Source organism: Podarcis gaigeae, assembly GCF_964106915.1.
Source record: "Podarcis gaigeae genome assembly, chromosome: 3".
Taxonomy (NCBI): Eukaryota; Metazoa; Chordata; class Lepidosauria; order Squamata; family Lacertidae; genus Podarcis; species Podarcis gaigeae.
This window is the reverse complement of record NC_139680.1, coordinates 72,509,902-72,526,014: the sequence shown is the minus strand read 5'-3', so window position 1 is coordinate 72,526,014 and position 16,113 is coordinate 72,509,902. Positions and strand designations below refer to the sequence as shown.

Below are 16,113 nucleotides of genomic sequence, written 5' to 3'. Positions count from 1 at the left end.
AAAGAGCAGGTCAGGGAGCAGCGGAAAGGCGCAGCGGAGAGGCTGCTGCCATAGTCACGCGTCACTTCTCCAGCCGGGAGAGGATCGCGGGGCTATGGCTTCTTTAGCCCCGCACGCGCTCTCCCGGCTGGAGAGGTGACGCGCGGCTATGGAGGCTCCTGCCATAGCCGCACGTTACCTCTCCAGCCTGGAGATGGCTGCGGGGCTATGGTGTCTTCGCTCCATAGGATGCACACACATTTCCCCTTCATTTTTGAAGGGGAAAAAGTGTGTCCTATAGAGCGAAAAATACGGTACTCACTTTATGGCTATCATGGACAACATCAAAACGAGAAGAGAGGGACACTGGGAGGGGAGAAAGGGATGGTTTAAGACAATGGGGGATATCTGAAGGGAGGAACACTGAGGAATGGGGGGAAAACAAGGAGAAATAATGGAAATGGGTACAACACAGAGGTCAACATGAAAAAACTAACACAACAAAGCCTTTCTCAACTCCCTTCTTACAGTACTCAAGGCTTCCTTTAAATCGCCACTTTCCCCCCTTACGTCTCTCCATTGTTGTCTCCCTCTTTCATTCCTCAGCTACCTCGTGAATGAGATAAAGGAGCCCTCAAATATTACTCACTCCTGGTACCATGTATGTACAGATTCAATGCAGTAATTTAGTACTGTACAAGTATTTTATTAACAAGCAAACACATATATGTACAACATCCATCACTTAACCATCCCTAAATGAACCAGCTGGCAGTCTTCAAAATTCTACAGTAACATTTATCTGCAGAAGTGTGGGGGGGGGGAGGCAAAAAGGAGCTGCAAAACAGGAGGAAATAGCGACTTCAAAATTGGGTGGAAGGTGAAAGGGGTGCTTAGTAGTTGCAAGATGAGGGTGGTCTGTGTGCAACAAGGGTTACAGAGAGAAGGCATGGGCATGGGGGTGAAGGTGAAAAAAGGGCTATAAAACATATTGATAGGGCAGACAATTCAGCAAGTAATGTGCCTTGCTTGGGGGGGGGGGTGAATGGAGCAGGCAGGAGGACAGAGCTTTCTAGTATATTTATATATTCATACCTTAGCAGCCACAATGCTCAGACCCATCCCATTTTGTTTCTTTAGTGTCACAGTGATTATCTCAGGTTCCTTCCTTAACGGATGAGCCTACAGAAACAAAGCACAGATTAAACTCTGTATTCCATGACACTGAGCACAGCAGTAAGAATTCCTAATAGGTACTTTAATACAGATACAGGTAATTCTGCTCTCAACTTACTTCTGTGTTGCAAAATGAAACACTTTGAATAGCTTAAGTAAAGCACTAATATGCTATGCTGCAGGAAAAATATAGTAAATTAAATCATCTGCATTTTAACTCTCTAGTACCACCCTAAATAACAAATTGCATATGGTTAAACTACAGTTTATGTCCTCTACCATAATGTCCAGAAGACTAGTACTTGCCAGGTCAGCATTATCTTGCAATAGATGACTTTCATAATCTGCACCTTCAAAATATATTGTCCAAGTTCCTGGTGAACGTGGATGAGGTGTCAATCTGCAGAAACCTAGAAGGAGTAGGGTGGGGGAGACAATTTGAGAGGTAATTTGAGAGTCCACAAAAAAAGGTAATTTGAGAGTCCACAAAAAACAACAACCATGCAAACAAATGGTTCATTACTAAAAACAGTGTTGATAATAAATGTGACAAGTGCTTTTAAAAGATGAAGGAGGCAACACAGAATGTGCATCACATGATAATACAAATCTGGAAAGAAGACACTCCTTTTCTTGATTTAAGGGATGCCCAAATAAAATCTCCATGGCAACAAACGTTGCTGAAATCCTGCATAAAAAATAATGGCAAGAAGAGATTTCCAAACCTCTAAAGACAAAATGAATTTTTCTTAGCTGAACTACAGCAGAGGAAGCATTTTCTGTCCCTGTACAAGACTGAAAGGACTAACCTCTTTGGCAAAGTGGATCTAAAAATTCTTGCAGCCCATTTGGGATGTTTCTGACAACATCACATGAGTAACCATCTTCTGGCAGAAGAAAGGGTAGCTGTAGATCAGGGTCCTCTTCTAACTGTACTTCTCTACCATCACTTCGAGCCAGCTCATCTGCGGTGTTTTCTGCCACTGCTACAACATTTTCTATTAACTCCTAGTTTAGCGGGGGGGAGAGAGAGTAAATAATGCTGTACATGAGGATCCAATAATATAAAGTTTTCATTTTATACTTTAGCCACCCCAAATTAGCAAATGCAAAAGATGTATGTGATATGTTTAGGTTGATGTTGTCTGAAGCAGATACAAGAGGCAAAAGTTTTCGTTCAACTGTAGCTGTGAGCTTTAACTTTAGTTTCATCCCACCCCACCCGCAGGTGCCCTTTAAATGAAATTCTTCAAATTATTAGAAATATATTAAACATCTGTGATCAATGAGTAATACAAAGGGGATTATTATACTGATACCAAAACAAGAATTGCAGGCATTCATTTTTGCAATAGGAAGAAATTGATTTATACTGGATGTTACATATTTGATTAAATCTGTATTTTGAAAAGCAGGAAAAATAATGAACGGAGACGTTAGGTTTTCAAACTACAGTTTGACTATTTAGCTCTAATAGTTTTTTTGCTCTCGCCACCCTCCCACCTACAATTCAAGAACTTCTAGCAAGCTACTCCACAGATGTATTCCTAAGAAAAATAAGGAAGTTTCATAAATAGAATACTGCAATGTGTCCCAAAACTGGAAACACAAATAAGTCCAAGAGCACTGAAAATGCACTCAAAACAATGAAGCAGATTTATGTGCATCCAATTGATATGTGATTGTGCATGCGAGCACTGCAACAACCTGGAAATGGATGGAAAAGGGGGTGTAATAGGGCAGAGCACTGTCATACACAATGACCTGGAACACAACCCCCATGAAAAACGGGGGGTGCCTGTATTTTCTTCCTTTTCTATGTGAGACAGAATAGGCTACTCAAGCAAAGAATTACTATCACTATTTTAAAAATGGGGTTCAGATGTCTCCAACTTTTTATTATTTCATAGAGTTAGCATTATTTTTTTCATACACTACCCCGTAACATTCACTATATAAAAATGTATAGGGAAATTATGTTATAAATAAATAAATGAATGAATGAATGAATGAATGAATGTCAAGATTAACTCACTGTTGGAATAAATGGCTCATCTGGGGCACAATGATAATTTTGTAGCAAGGCATGCAGTTGTAGAGAATTGAGTTTAAAGCAGGTACTGTTGATATTTGGAATGTCTTCACGTGAATACTTATCCATAGTAAGTAAAGTAGTTGCCTGAAAAAGAAGCACAATTAGTAGAATCACCTTTATTTTATTAAGAAACATGACAGTGGACCCTACACACCAAATTAGGGAGTGGAACCCTGCTCTTGAATGAGTACACATTTTGTGTTTGAAACTCTTAGCACAGGTTTTAAAAAATAAGGCAGTTGGTACAAAACAGCTCTCCTCAGTATGGCAAGAAAACAGACCTCTGAGGAAAACCACATTGAAGCAAGTAAGCAACTGTACACTCCAACCCTACTTTGCAGACACTGGTTTCATATGACTTCATACAGGTGGCTATGTCTGAATTTCCATTGTTAAATTAGTAAAGGAAAATCTTCCAAGATCATGCAAGGTAAGCACTTATTTTTCCTATTACTACCAAATACCTACTTGTACTATCCTACTGAGATGACAATCAGCAGCCAGTTCCAAGCCCTGTTTTTCTGCCCAAGCTTCAATGTGCCCCAGCTGCTGCCGGATGATGGCTCCCCAGTAATGTGAACACAATCCTGAATCTGGATCAGTAACCAATCGGTTAAAAAGCCACATGTTGATAAAGTGGAACAGCTGGGAAAAGAGCTGTATGGTTAGTGCGGCGTTCACTCTACATCGCCGCAGAAGGGACATGGCTCCAGTCAGCGTATGCAGGACGTCATCTAAAAGAAAAAATACAATAGTTTACTCAGCTATGCATTCCAGGTTGAGGTACTCTGTTAAGTTAAAGGTAAAGGTACCCCTGCCCGTACGGGCCAGTCGTGTCCGACTCTAGGGTTGTGCGCCCATCTCACTTAGGAGGCCGGGGGCCAGTGCTATCCGAAGACACTTCCGGGTCACGTGGCCAGCGTGACAAAGCTGCTCTGGCGAGCCAGCACCAGCGCAGCACACGGAAAGGCCGTTTACCTTCCCGCTATAAAGTGGTACCTATTTATCTACTTGCACTTAGGGGTGCTTTCGAACTGCTAGGTGGGCAGGAGCTGGGACCGAAAGACGGGAGCTCACTTCGCTGCAGGGATTCGAACCGCCAACCATACGATCGGCAGGTCCTAGGCACTGAGGTTTTACCCACAGCGCCACCCGTGTCCCTTCTCTGTTAAGTTACTCAGTGTTAAATATTACATTATGACTGGAAGACATTAATAACAATGATGTATTTATCTGCATAATGAAGTAATACTTGTGCTCCATATTTTTTTTATTTTTAAATTTCCCAATGCATATAGTAAAAAGCAGCAACTGTCATAGGAAAACCAAAGAAAAAGGAGAAACAAAGGTAATGTCAATCTTCATCAATAAATTAAGAGAATGTGAGGATGGACAAACTTGTTTTTAGGTTCAAGACGGGGTATAATAATTTGTGCATTATATAGTGTCAGCTATTTCACAGATTCCTTCCAGACAAGCCAGTCCTTAAGCATAGGAGGAGCAGCATTCTTCCTATTTGCAGCATGACTGCACATAGAAAATTTACAATAAATTCAAGGTTACTTGTCTGCACCTTACTTTTCTAGAATTTTTATACAGTGGTACCTTGGTTGTCAAACAGCTTGGGTACAGTGGTACCTTGGGTCCAAACAGCTCCCGAACGCCGCAAACCCGGAAGTGAGTGTTCCAGTTTGTGAACATTTTTCAGAAGCTGAACATTTGACATGGCTTCTAATTGAATGCAGGAAGCTCCTGAAGCCAATCGGAAGCTGCGCCTTGGTTTTCGAACGAACTCCCGGAACGGATTAAGTTTGACAACCAAGGTACCACTGTAAATGGTTAATGGGTCCAATAGATATGCATAATTGGTAATGTCTTTAGAACAAATATTATATTTATATTGTTGGGCACTGCCACAGTACATGGCTTAAAGAAGCTGCCTAGGGCAGTTACTGGAGTTATCCAAGTGGGAAGGGTCATGCATTATTACACACAAATAATGTATTATTACACACAAATACACGCACGGTTACATTCTAACGTACAATATCGGGAAAGGTGGATTAGATGTCAATGGCTGCCATGCAGCTTGCTGATGAGGAACTCCTCACAAAGTACAGTACGTCTTATTGTACGTGCAAAAAGACATTGCATTTCCCTGCAATATATAAGGTCTCCCACCATGTTCCTCTCATGACAGTTGACACAACGCTCAGTACATTATGTCATAAAGTGATCTAACCTATTTTAGGCCTTTGAGGGTTATTTTCTTCTGGATCATCAAGAAATGCAGGCATGTAGTTGTTAAGCTCTGACTGAAGACAATGAACCAAATATCTGAAAAAAAAATAAAATTTTGTATAAATAGTAATATTAAGGCTTCCACCCATTTAAAGAATATTTAGATTCATGAACACAGAAATTAGGCTGATGAAAACCTGCAGCCATGGAAAAAATGAATTTACCTAAGTGTCAACAATTCAACTCTCAGGACAATCCTGCACATATCTCAGTGTCCCACTGAGTTTACCAGGCCTTACTCCTCAGTGTGCTTAGGACTGCATCCTCACTATCTATTATTCACCAAGTTTCCAGAGCAATTTTCCAAGAAACAGGTGCATTAAGAAATATTGCTGCACTAATAATGAATTAAAAATACCAAACTGTGCCAAGTCAATTCCTGTTATATTTTGAAACTGACTATGATTTTTATGGGATTGTACGCAGGGGATGTTAGGAGAAGAACTGAGATAAACAACAATCTTATGGCACTTTATTGTTTTGTTGCAACTGACACTGGAAATAGTTACAATGAGACTTAAGCTAGTGATGACTAACTTGTCCCACAGATTTCAGTGGGACTACAACGTGACTTCCTCCGGATTCAACCCAAAACTGTTAAGGAAAAAGGCGGGGTATGTGTGTTTTGATGGGGGGTGTCACATTCCCCCCCTTTCCAGTGGAATCCTAACATATAATCTACTAGCTCAATTACACAACGCAGATTGCTTGAATCTGGAAAAATAACAAAAGGAGTTTATTTTTTTACTTCTAATTACACAGGTCGCTTGTACATTTCACTCTTAATATAAATTAATTCTAATAAAGAATCTTCAGAATTTTTACTGTGCCCAAGTATGATGAACTCCTCCTCACTTAGAGCATAATAAGATGTGCAATGCACCAGTAGATAAAGCACCTAACAGATATAATAAACAAATGAATTAACCAACTTTCATTTTAAAAAAAATAAAAACACTGGTGATAGCCAATTAATTATACTCTGAGTAGACCCACTGAAATAAGTGCAATAAAGTTCATTGATTTCAATGAGCTTACTCTGGGTATGACTAATATTGGACAACACTCAATATCTGCTTTTAAAGGCATTTGGAAATAAGAATGTATAACTCTTCCTGAATAAGGAAAAACTTGATGAACGTACTATATACAGAAATCTGATTATCTTACTTGAATGCCATTTGAACTAGGTGTGCCAAAACATCTTGCGCATCTAAGGTGATTCGGCTAAGCTCTCGATCCTGCTTAATGAAGTTTAGCAGCTCAGATGCATTTGCCATCCAGAAAGCAAGTGACCCTGCAATATTCTTCTGTTTCTGAAAATATTTTTCGGAAAGTCGTGTAAACATCAAAAGGAAGCCTTCCTCTGGCAATTCAGCTTGCATTCATTATCAAAAGGCTCTGTTTAGATAGACCAGTACCCCCTCCATATTACCAAATGTAACTCAGTTACCAGATATTTGCAAAGAATTTCTATGAAACTGTAAGTAATATATGCTGGACATCTTGCAATTGCTTCAAATTACAAGTGATATTTTAATGATAAATTATTAAATATTCCAAATGCCATTTGTGAAATGGAGTTAGCATGTTGTCATGAAATGCAGAAAGCTTAGATGTATGCATTATCTGGTAATCTGTATGTGCGCAAGCACATGTTGACTAATGCCCATTGTCACCCAGATACTGCTAGCCACTGGCTTTGACACCAAGCAACTCAGTATCGAGTACTGATCTATCTCACCATTTCCCGACCACAAATGCTAGGCCAGGCAACCTCAGATGAGATCCAAAGAACAGAACCACAGACAAAACAAAAAAAAAGGGAAGAAAAAGAACTTTTGTCATTATGTCTCCATACTGAAGTGCGTTAAGCAGAAATTATGGAATGCTGATAGGCTGCGCAGTCAAAAAAGGATTTTAGTACTGCATGTTCCAGCTGCTGAATGAGGGTTATGAACTGTTCAATCCAGCTGTAGAAATATTGTATTTTTACATGGAAGCAGCATGAGAAACTGAGCTAAGCCAACACAGCTAGGATCAGTTCCCAGCAATATATCCTACCTGATCAACCTGGTCTACCTCCTGGAGAAAAATGAAGGAAATCAAACAGAAGAAAGAAACTTGTGAACATTCATGGTAGTTTTCGAAATCAAACACTAAATATGAAGGCACAAGACTTATGCTCAGTCACATTAAAACATTTCACCACCAGATGTGATACAACTGAGAAAACTTTGTGCAATCCTGCAAAGAGTAACATGGAGATCTGCTCCACAGAAGACAACAGAGCCTTTCCTTTCCATGAGAAGGCAGCTTTACACCAGACTGCCAGACATTGTAGCAGTGTAGCCAGGTCAGTTCAGTTTTCATATATTAAACAGAACTAGTAGAAATGCCAGTTTAAGAGCACTCTTCTATGGTTGTGACTGTTTTATCTCCAGTAATTTCGCCACTAGAATTTGTGCAGTGACAATTAATCCATCTGATACCTACACTCTTCTTACAAAATTTGTTAAATAATCTTACAGTGCTTCTTAATGGACTCTCATAGTGTGTTGTATCATGAATTTCTTTTCTAAGTTTGGATATATGTACACCCTCAAAATGTGTTTGATTACATCACCCACAATAACCTGAAAAATTGGCTGTCTTTTCTGGATTTTCACTGAGATAGATACTGCTTGTACAATAGCTTCTTTTAAAAATGCTTTGAATCTGATTACTTGAATTACTATCTAGGAAGGTCTCTGCAAACAGAACCCCAGTGATTAATTGAAATTCCTAAGTTCTTCCTTCTATTTTACCATATGATTGAAGGGTAGCATAAACATAAGTATAATAAAAGTTTGGCTCAAGCTCCATGGAAACTATAGAATTTGCATGCAAAGATCAGGTTGAAAACTATACAGTGCAACCTATGCATGTTTACTCACAAATAATTACTACTGTATTCATTGGAGCTTACTCCCATGTAAGAATATAGAATTACAGCCTAAATTTAACAGAGGCCAAAGGGAATATGATAGGTGTATATTTTTGTACTTAAAATAATTAGGTTTTGTATTACATTTCTGTTCAGTAAAGGGCTGATCAGATTTTTGCAATCAAAGCCAAACTGATAACATTCAATCTATCATAAAGTATTCCACAATCTACTGTGAGATTTGCAGATATGCACTCAAAATTGCTAAATGATGGTAGGGACCACCATTCCAAGAAACCTAGATGCTACAGTCTTGTAAAGGAAGGTGTGGAATTGTCTGCCTCAAAATGCATGGTGTGGCACAATACACTTTCTGGAAGAGTTACAGCCCAGTGCCAGGAGGCAGCAGTAGCATGTTGCTTGGAAGAGGGAATCCTACCTCCCAGCAGCACTGCGCTCACAACAGGGATGGACTGAGGGCATTCCAGGTTGACATTAGTGTCTTGTAGGTACACGCACCTGTGAGATGCTGATGACACCAACCCAGAGCTCCCCTGACCTCACCACTGCCCTGCCGCATAGCAGTACACAAGACCACCACCACCAGGAAGGTGCTGCTACCGCCCCATACAACCCTCAATCGCTGCTGCTGCCAGGAAGGTTCTACTGGCTTCAATGGGATAGATCTCCATATTATTCAGAGAGTGTAGGACAGGCAGAACTGTGTGCCAAATCTATAGCACTACTAACATAACAGGGAGACAGGTGAAGACAGAAATAGGACCATTTAAAGGAAAATACAAGTGGAGCCATAATAAATGAATTGCTTTCACAGACAAGTATGTTTTAATTAAAAAATTAAATCTTGGACACAAAAAACTAAAAAATAAAAACCCTGAGTGATGCTGCTGCTGCTGCTCACTTTGGCACCACGTGTACCAAAAATAAAAACTGAGTGACAAGCAAGCTATTTGCAGTTGAACACCTGAATTTCTTTTAAATATAATTACTTACAATCATTCAAAAAACAATAACTGTTTTTAATATGAATGCATAAATGAGCATATATAGGAGACAGTGGGTTGGATCCAGTTCCCCCTCCATGTTCCGAACTCTTTCTGTTCCTAAAAGTAATTGTGAACCAGAGGAGCCTCCCCTCCAATCCACATGCCACTTCCCACACGGAGGTTTTCTTAACTATTCACAGTAGTTTACAAGGCATACACACGGCTGCAAGGGGAAGGAGGATTCCATAAAAAGTGTCTTCCTCCAACAGAGCTCCACCCATGAGAATTCTAAATTCAATACATAAAAAAGAGGTGTAGCCAATGTGGGGCCTTCCAAATGTTGCTGGACTCCAACTCTAGCCTGTATGTATGGTGGTCAGGGATGACTGGAGTTGTAGTCCACCACTACCTGAAAGCATCATGTTGACTACCCCTTCTGTAGACAACAGCATGGAACCAAATTTTGAGCTCAAGACCCATGCTGGCAAAGAATGTTACCCAATCTGAGTCCTACTCAGATTAAACCTATTGAAATTAATGGATTTAGGCAACAAATGAAACCTAAAGGTTGGTGTACGACACCAGTCCTACCCAAGAGTAGACCAATGGAAGTTAATGGAAAAAACTAAGGTTTATTAATTTACTCTGAGTAGAACCTAGCTAAATGCCAATTAAAATGCTTAAATACAGGTGCTTTCTAGTTTTCTAAAACCATGATTATCTGAATCTCTTGTTCAATATCTGACATAAAGATCTATACGCAAGTAAGAGAATCCTGTTACTGATCTTATTTTTGTTTTAGAGGACCCTGATTAGTTTTTTATTTGTTTGTTTTACACTGCAATTGAAATCATTTTGTGTGGTATTTATAAACTGCCCTGTGATATCTATTATCATATTGGCTATGTGATTGCAGCCACAGCTATCAAGTTAAACAATCCTGCTAAAAGCAAAGTATTTATTTTTGGAATAAAAAAAATTAAGCTATGAAAATGTATTCACAGAAATTCTCTTAAAACTGCAGCTCACCTGTATAACTCCTTCCATCATGCTCACCATCTTGTTGACTATTGCAATGACTTTGTGAGTACGTTCAGCAGGACTGATGTCAGGTCTGTACTGGCTTGACAATACATACCGACATGCCATATACAAAACATATGTAGGAGACAGCTTAAAATGAACTGTTGAGCTATTGGTGTAATTTATAATGGCAGACAAAAAGGAATCTTCAGCTGCAAAAACAAGATAAACCAAGATCAGATGAATTCGTAACTTGTTCTATTTATAAGCAAGGTTTATTCCGTGCCCTTCACCACCAAGTCCCAGGATGGGTCACAGAATATACAATTATATAAACAGCTCAAATCATTTCAATTATAAAACACATAAAACTGTTCCAAGTGGAACAGAACAATATAGATTCAGCAAAAGAGGTTGGTCCCTCAGTACAAAATACCTTAACTGTCAAAGGCCAAGGTAAAGAGGTGCATCTTCAACATACAGCAAAAGGTGTACAAGGAAGATGCTGGACACATTTCTGTGGGGAGGAAGGTCCACAATTCAGGGGCTGCTACAGAGAAAGCACTCTCCTGGGACACCATACCCTCCATTTCTAAGGGTAGCAAGAAGTTCTGAGAGCTCTCTCTGCATATCCAAAGACCTCTGAAGATGGTTTTGCAGATACTTGGGGCCTAAGTTGTTTATTGCTTTAAACTGCAAAGTGAACACCTTGAATTGGGTTTGGAAACAAACTGGCAACTAGTGCAGCTATTTCAAAACAGGGGTTACATGAACCCCAACCAGTAATCTGGCTGCTATATTTTGGATCAGTTGATTATCTTAAATTGTCTTGCAGGGCAGTCCATATAGAACACACCGGCCTACTGCGAAATGTAGAGTGGCCAGATGTTGCTGCAATTTGCAGAGCAGGCCACTGAAGAAAACGGACCACTACAGTATACTGATTTGCATGAGGCTAACTTTTTAATAGGTTGAGATCTTTATGCCAAATAAAGTGTGACTTATCTGAACTAAGAAAAATACCTGGGAGTGATTCTTGTAACCTTTGGGGGAGGGTGTAGAAATATTTTGAAGGTACATAAAGGAACCTCTGCAAATGGCTCTGCAAATATACAACTTCAGGATTTTTTCTCTTAATTTTTTTTAATTATTATTTTCAACAAAATTTATATAGCAGTTGATTTTAGTAAAACCTAAGTAGTTTACAAGTTTACTTAGTAATACCTAAGCAGTTAAACTTCCAAAGTAGTTTAAAATTCTTGATAAAACCAGTGCCTTTATTTAGCGCGAGAGCTGCTTCTATTTCTGACTTCATCTCTTACTTCTACTTTGTGGTCCCGTGGAAAAGACATAGGATAGCTATAACCTTTAACAACTATTACACTTTGTAGCATTTCACTGGCTTTTGTAAGGAGTATGACTGGGACTGAGGGGAAAATGTGACCACTGTAACTTTTTGAACTGCTTGCATATTTGAAGTTATCTATAAGAATGAAATAAAAATTGTTAATAAAAAAATGTCACACCTAACCAGATTTTGTTTGAAATGTTAATACTTACAGCTTTCCCTGAATTCAATGCTTGCAGGTAATATCAATTCAGGTCCATGTGCATCCTGAGGTCTACAGACAGAAAGCAGATCTTTAAAAGTCCAGTTTAAAGAGTGAAAATTAATTCCACTATCAAAAGATACAGACTTTTCCAAAGGCTTTGCTTCTGGGACTTTATTCACCATTTTTGTTCACATGAACTGAAAAATACAGTACTGGGGGCAAAAAATATTGATTCTCCCCTCTTCTTCTTAGATTCACTCTCAAGTTCTACTTGATCATTAACAAGATAGATCATGAACTGAAGGTGTGCATTATAGATGAATATGAAATTTTAATGAATTTGCAGTGCACAAGGCAGCCTGTCAGCTGCTGTAAACAGCTCATGTTACACACACAGGCCCCTGCATGAGGCTACATAAAAGAAGAACGAGAGGTTAGCTTACTAGCACCACACTAAATCCACAGGTGCTACTACAATGTAATAGATACAACCATTTCAAAAACTATGTTTTTATGAGACCTGGAAGGCTGGGTCATATGCAAGTAGGTCACTTAATGAATGACTAATAGCTTAATATGTGAACTAATGTGACATAAAGTGACAGGGAAAATTAACTGTGGTTTTATACTTTAAACAGCCCGTTATCACTTTCAAATGTGTAAACCAGAGAGTCTCTGGTTACAAGATGAAGTATGTGTCTGTAACGGAAGTGACATTTACTATTGCCTACTGACTGGAGGGCAAGCCATTTTTTCAAATCAATCAAACAGCTCCACACGAACAGAAGTTATTAATATTGCAGTTGTTGTATAAGGGATTATTATGATAACTGGAATGAAATGGAAATTAATAAGATTTTGGAACACAGAAGTAAAGCAAATAATCAAGCCATCAACCCTAGCATGCGGGAGGCTACATTATCAAAATTATATAATTCGGTATTCAAATGATTGGTATTAATAATTGTATTATAAATTAAAAAATTCCTTCCAGTAGCACCTTAAAGACCAACTAAGTCAGTTCTTGGTATGAGCTTTCGTGTGCATGCACACTTCTTCAGAAAAATTCCTTCCAGTAGCACCTTAAAGACCAACTAAGTCAGTTCTTGGTATGAGCTTTCGTGTGCATGCACACTTCTTCAGAAAAATTCCTTCCAGTAGCACCTTAAAGACCAACTAAGTCAGTTCTTGGTATGAGCTTTCGTGTGCATGCACACGAAAGCTCATACCAAGAACTGACTTAGTTGGTCTTTAAGGTGCTACTGGAAGAATTTTTTTTTTTTTTTTTGACTATGGCAGACCAACACGGCTACCTATCTGTAACTGTATTATAAATTGGTATTGTTATAATGAGGCTATTATTGAATTGTAATTGAAAACTAATAAAAATTACTATTTTTAAAAAATCAATCCAACAGTACTACCCTGCAACTTGAAACCTTATGTGGTCATACTTTTCCATTACCAGTAAAGGTTTCCCCATTTTCTCCAGTAACACAAGGCTATTGCCAGCCATTTTAAAATGTGTACTGAGTTTAAATCAGAAATAAGCATATATTTCTCTTGACATTGCATAAGAAACGGACAACCTGAAAATGCCCATTTGAAAATAGATGCAGCAAGTCGTTTATCATTATGGTCTCTGCTCACTAATCTCTTTCAACTCAGTTAAATTTGTACTTGGGAACATTTAATTAGATCTGCCTTCATTCCCTCTTTTGACCATAATTTAATATGGCAATGGCTTCCCCAGCCATTCTGCTGCCAGTTACACTTAAATATATGTCTGAGTTGCACAACTACCCCTCCCCCTTTTAAAGCAATATAATGACTGCCTTAGCTCAGACAGATTTCACATTAAATTTGAACACAATCTGAATCATGACTATTGGCAGGACTATGAAATTGTGATTTGTGTTTTGCTATCTCTTTTACATGAGAAATTCCTGAAGTGGTTTGAAACCTAATACAGTACGGTATTCAAAACATGTAATCCTATCTTTGGCAAATGTAGTTCTGAAAGTGCAAAGGCTTTCCCCAATCCAAATAATGCAAAAGGCCCACTTGTTTCTGAAAAGTTGTATTATCCTATTACCACACCTGCGTCTAAAGATTTGCCAGACAGCCTGATATTTATACATATTTTAATGCTCTTTTGCTAAAAATGAAATGCACCATGTCTTGCTTTATTCAAAAAAACCAACACCCATGGAATCAAATATTTTGCCTTAAAAAAATACATTAAACAATTCTGCATCTTACATCTACATCCTACCATATTCTGTCCTGCTTTTGTAGTAAAATGAAGTTGATTATCAAAATACACAGTCTGCCCATATCAACCTTAGAAATTGAAAAATGTTATTTGGTACCTGCCATCCTGCCTGTGGTAATCCTGCTGTTCTATTCTGATCATTGGCTTGACCATGCCTCGTTCAGCTGTGCTGGATGCCGACATTCTGTCACTATCCAATCTGTTGGTACTCTGTTCCACACAAGATTAGAAGCATTTATCACAAAACATATCAGAGATTTGCCTTGCCCACCCTTCCTCTGCAACTATAAGTTAATGTTGTACTCCCTATTCATGTGAGAAGTGAGTTCCAACAGTGCACTCCAGGACAGTGATCCAATACTACTTTGAAAGGTACAGAAATTCAATAAGGAGGTTCCTTGATAAAACTATCTGAAAAGGTTGATTTTCAGTTTAAAAATCCTTTGTTTTACAAGACCTAAGCGAAGTTGATATAGAATGAGAAACCATACTTTAAATTAAGCAAAACTTCCTATGATGGCTAAACCTAGGGAAACGTGGTTTGGTAAGCTATGATTAATGAAGTTATGAAACCTTGCTCTGATCCTGCCTAGTTCTGACTAGCCATAGTTTAAACTGACCAAAGTTCCAAGTTTGGATGTCACAGGGAAGTGTCATAATATCCCATCAGAAGCTTTCAATCTCCTTCTCTTGTATATATATATCCGAAGAGGAAAGAAAAAGGAGGAAATATGAACGGCTGAGGCCTGTGCATATAAAATAAAACTATGATAACACATGAAGCCCATATACGTTTTAGTAATACTTACTAAAAATCTGGCCATGAAGTCAGTCAGTAAGGTTTCTTCCAAAGAGTAGGGGCTTACTACTCTCTAAAGAAAGCTTACTGACTGACTGACTTCACGGCCAGATTTTCAGTATATATTACTAAAACGTTTTTAAATTATCAGTTGTAAAATGACTTAGCACATTTCTAGGCCTGGTGACAATTTGTTACCTTGCTGGCAGGCAATCCTGTTCCACTATGGACATCTCCTTCCAAATCAAATGTAGTTTCCTGCACAGCTCTAAAAAGACAACATACATTCAAGAACTAATTATTAGCAACACATAATATCCAAACACACAGCACAACAATGTTTTGACTAATCGCTTCTGGAATTTGTTAGTAGCTGCAAATATGCATTATGTTTACACACAGAAATATTTTATCTCATTTTCAAAGAATGACACTATAGGTAAAGGTAAAGGGACCCCTGACCATTAGGTCCAGTCATGGCTGACTCTGGGGTTGCGGTGCTCATCTCGCTTTATTGGCCTAGGGAGCGGTGAACTGCTAGGTCGGCAGGAGACACTATAGAAATGACACTATAGAAAGGTCACTAAAAGAAATCTAGGAAGTTACTTCAAAACTTCCACATTTTAATCTGTTCTGCTCATTGATATTCTTACCATTATTTTATTTGTTGTACTTATTGTTGGCTCTCATAGTCATTTTATGGAAAGGCAGTGCAGAAATATTATAAACGAAACTCTCTCTCTTGCAAATACAAAGATAGTTCAACACTTGTTTCTTCATGCTACTACATTTCAGGGACCACTGTGATTTCCATCATGCCTTACCTCATGACATATAAAGAATACATTTAAATGCATGTAATATGAAAGGTGTGCAGCATTTTCTTCCAAGTATCCTTGGTTTTATAAAATTATAACATTTATAAAATTATTATAGTATAGCATGGAGCCTTTAGCTATGTTGAGTTTGCTCTTTTATT

The 16,113-nt window shown here is 38.5% G+C and overlaps 1 protein-coding gene across 36 annotated transcripts in view; it reads right to left on the bottom strand.

Moving 5' to 3' along the window:
* AFDN (afadin, adherens junction formation factor) overlaps positions 1-16,113 on the bottom strand; it is an 88,676-nt gene that overhangs the window by 27,162 nt on the left and 45,401 nt on the right. For 22 of the 36 annotated variants that reach the window (XM_083731988.1, XM_083732000.1, XM_083732004.1 and 19 more), the window contains 12 exons: positions 15,333-15,402; positions 14,433-14,545; positions 12,068-12,129; positions 10,514-10,719; positions 7,616-7,636; positions 6,722-6,867; positions 5,493-5,587; positions 3,719-3,984; positions 3,191-3,334; positions 1,965-2,163; positions 1,462-1,565; positions 1,075-1,161 (listed from right to left, as the gene is read on the bottom strand). In XM_083731988.1, the coding sequence (XP_083588114.1) occupies positions 1,075-1,161; positions 1,462-1,565; positions 1,965-2,163; positions 3,191-3,334; positions 3,719-3,984; positions 5,493-5,587; positions 6,722-6,867; positions 7,616-7,636; positions 10,514-10,719; positions 12,068-12,129; positions 14,433-14,545; positions 15,333-15,402 (1,513 nt within the window). The remainder of the gene's footprint in view (positions 1-1,074; positions 1,162-1,461; positions 1,566-1,964; positions 2,164-3,190; positions 3,335-3,718; positions 3,985-5,492; positions 5,588-6,721; positions 6,868-7,615; positions 7,637-10,513; positions 10,720-12,067; positions 12,130-14,432; positions 14,546-15,332; positions 15,403-16,113) is intronic. The other 14 variants (XM_083732020.1, XM_083731990.1, XM_083732008.1 and 11 more) reach the window with 1 other exon arrangement.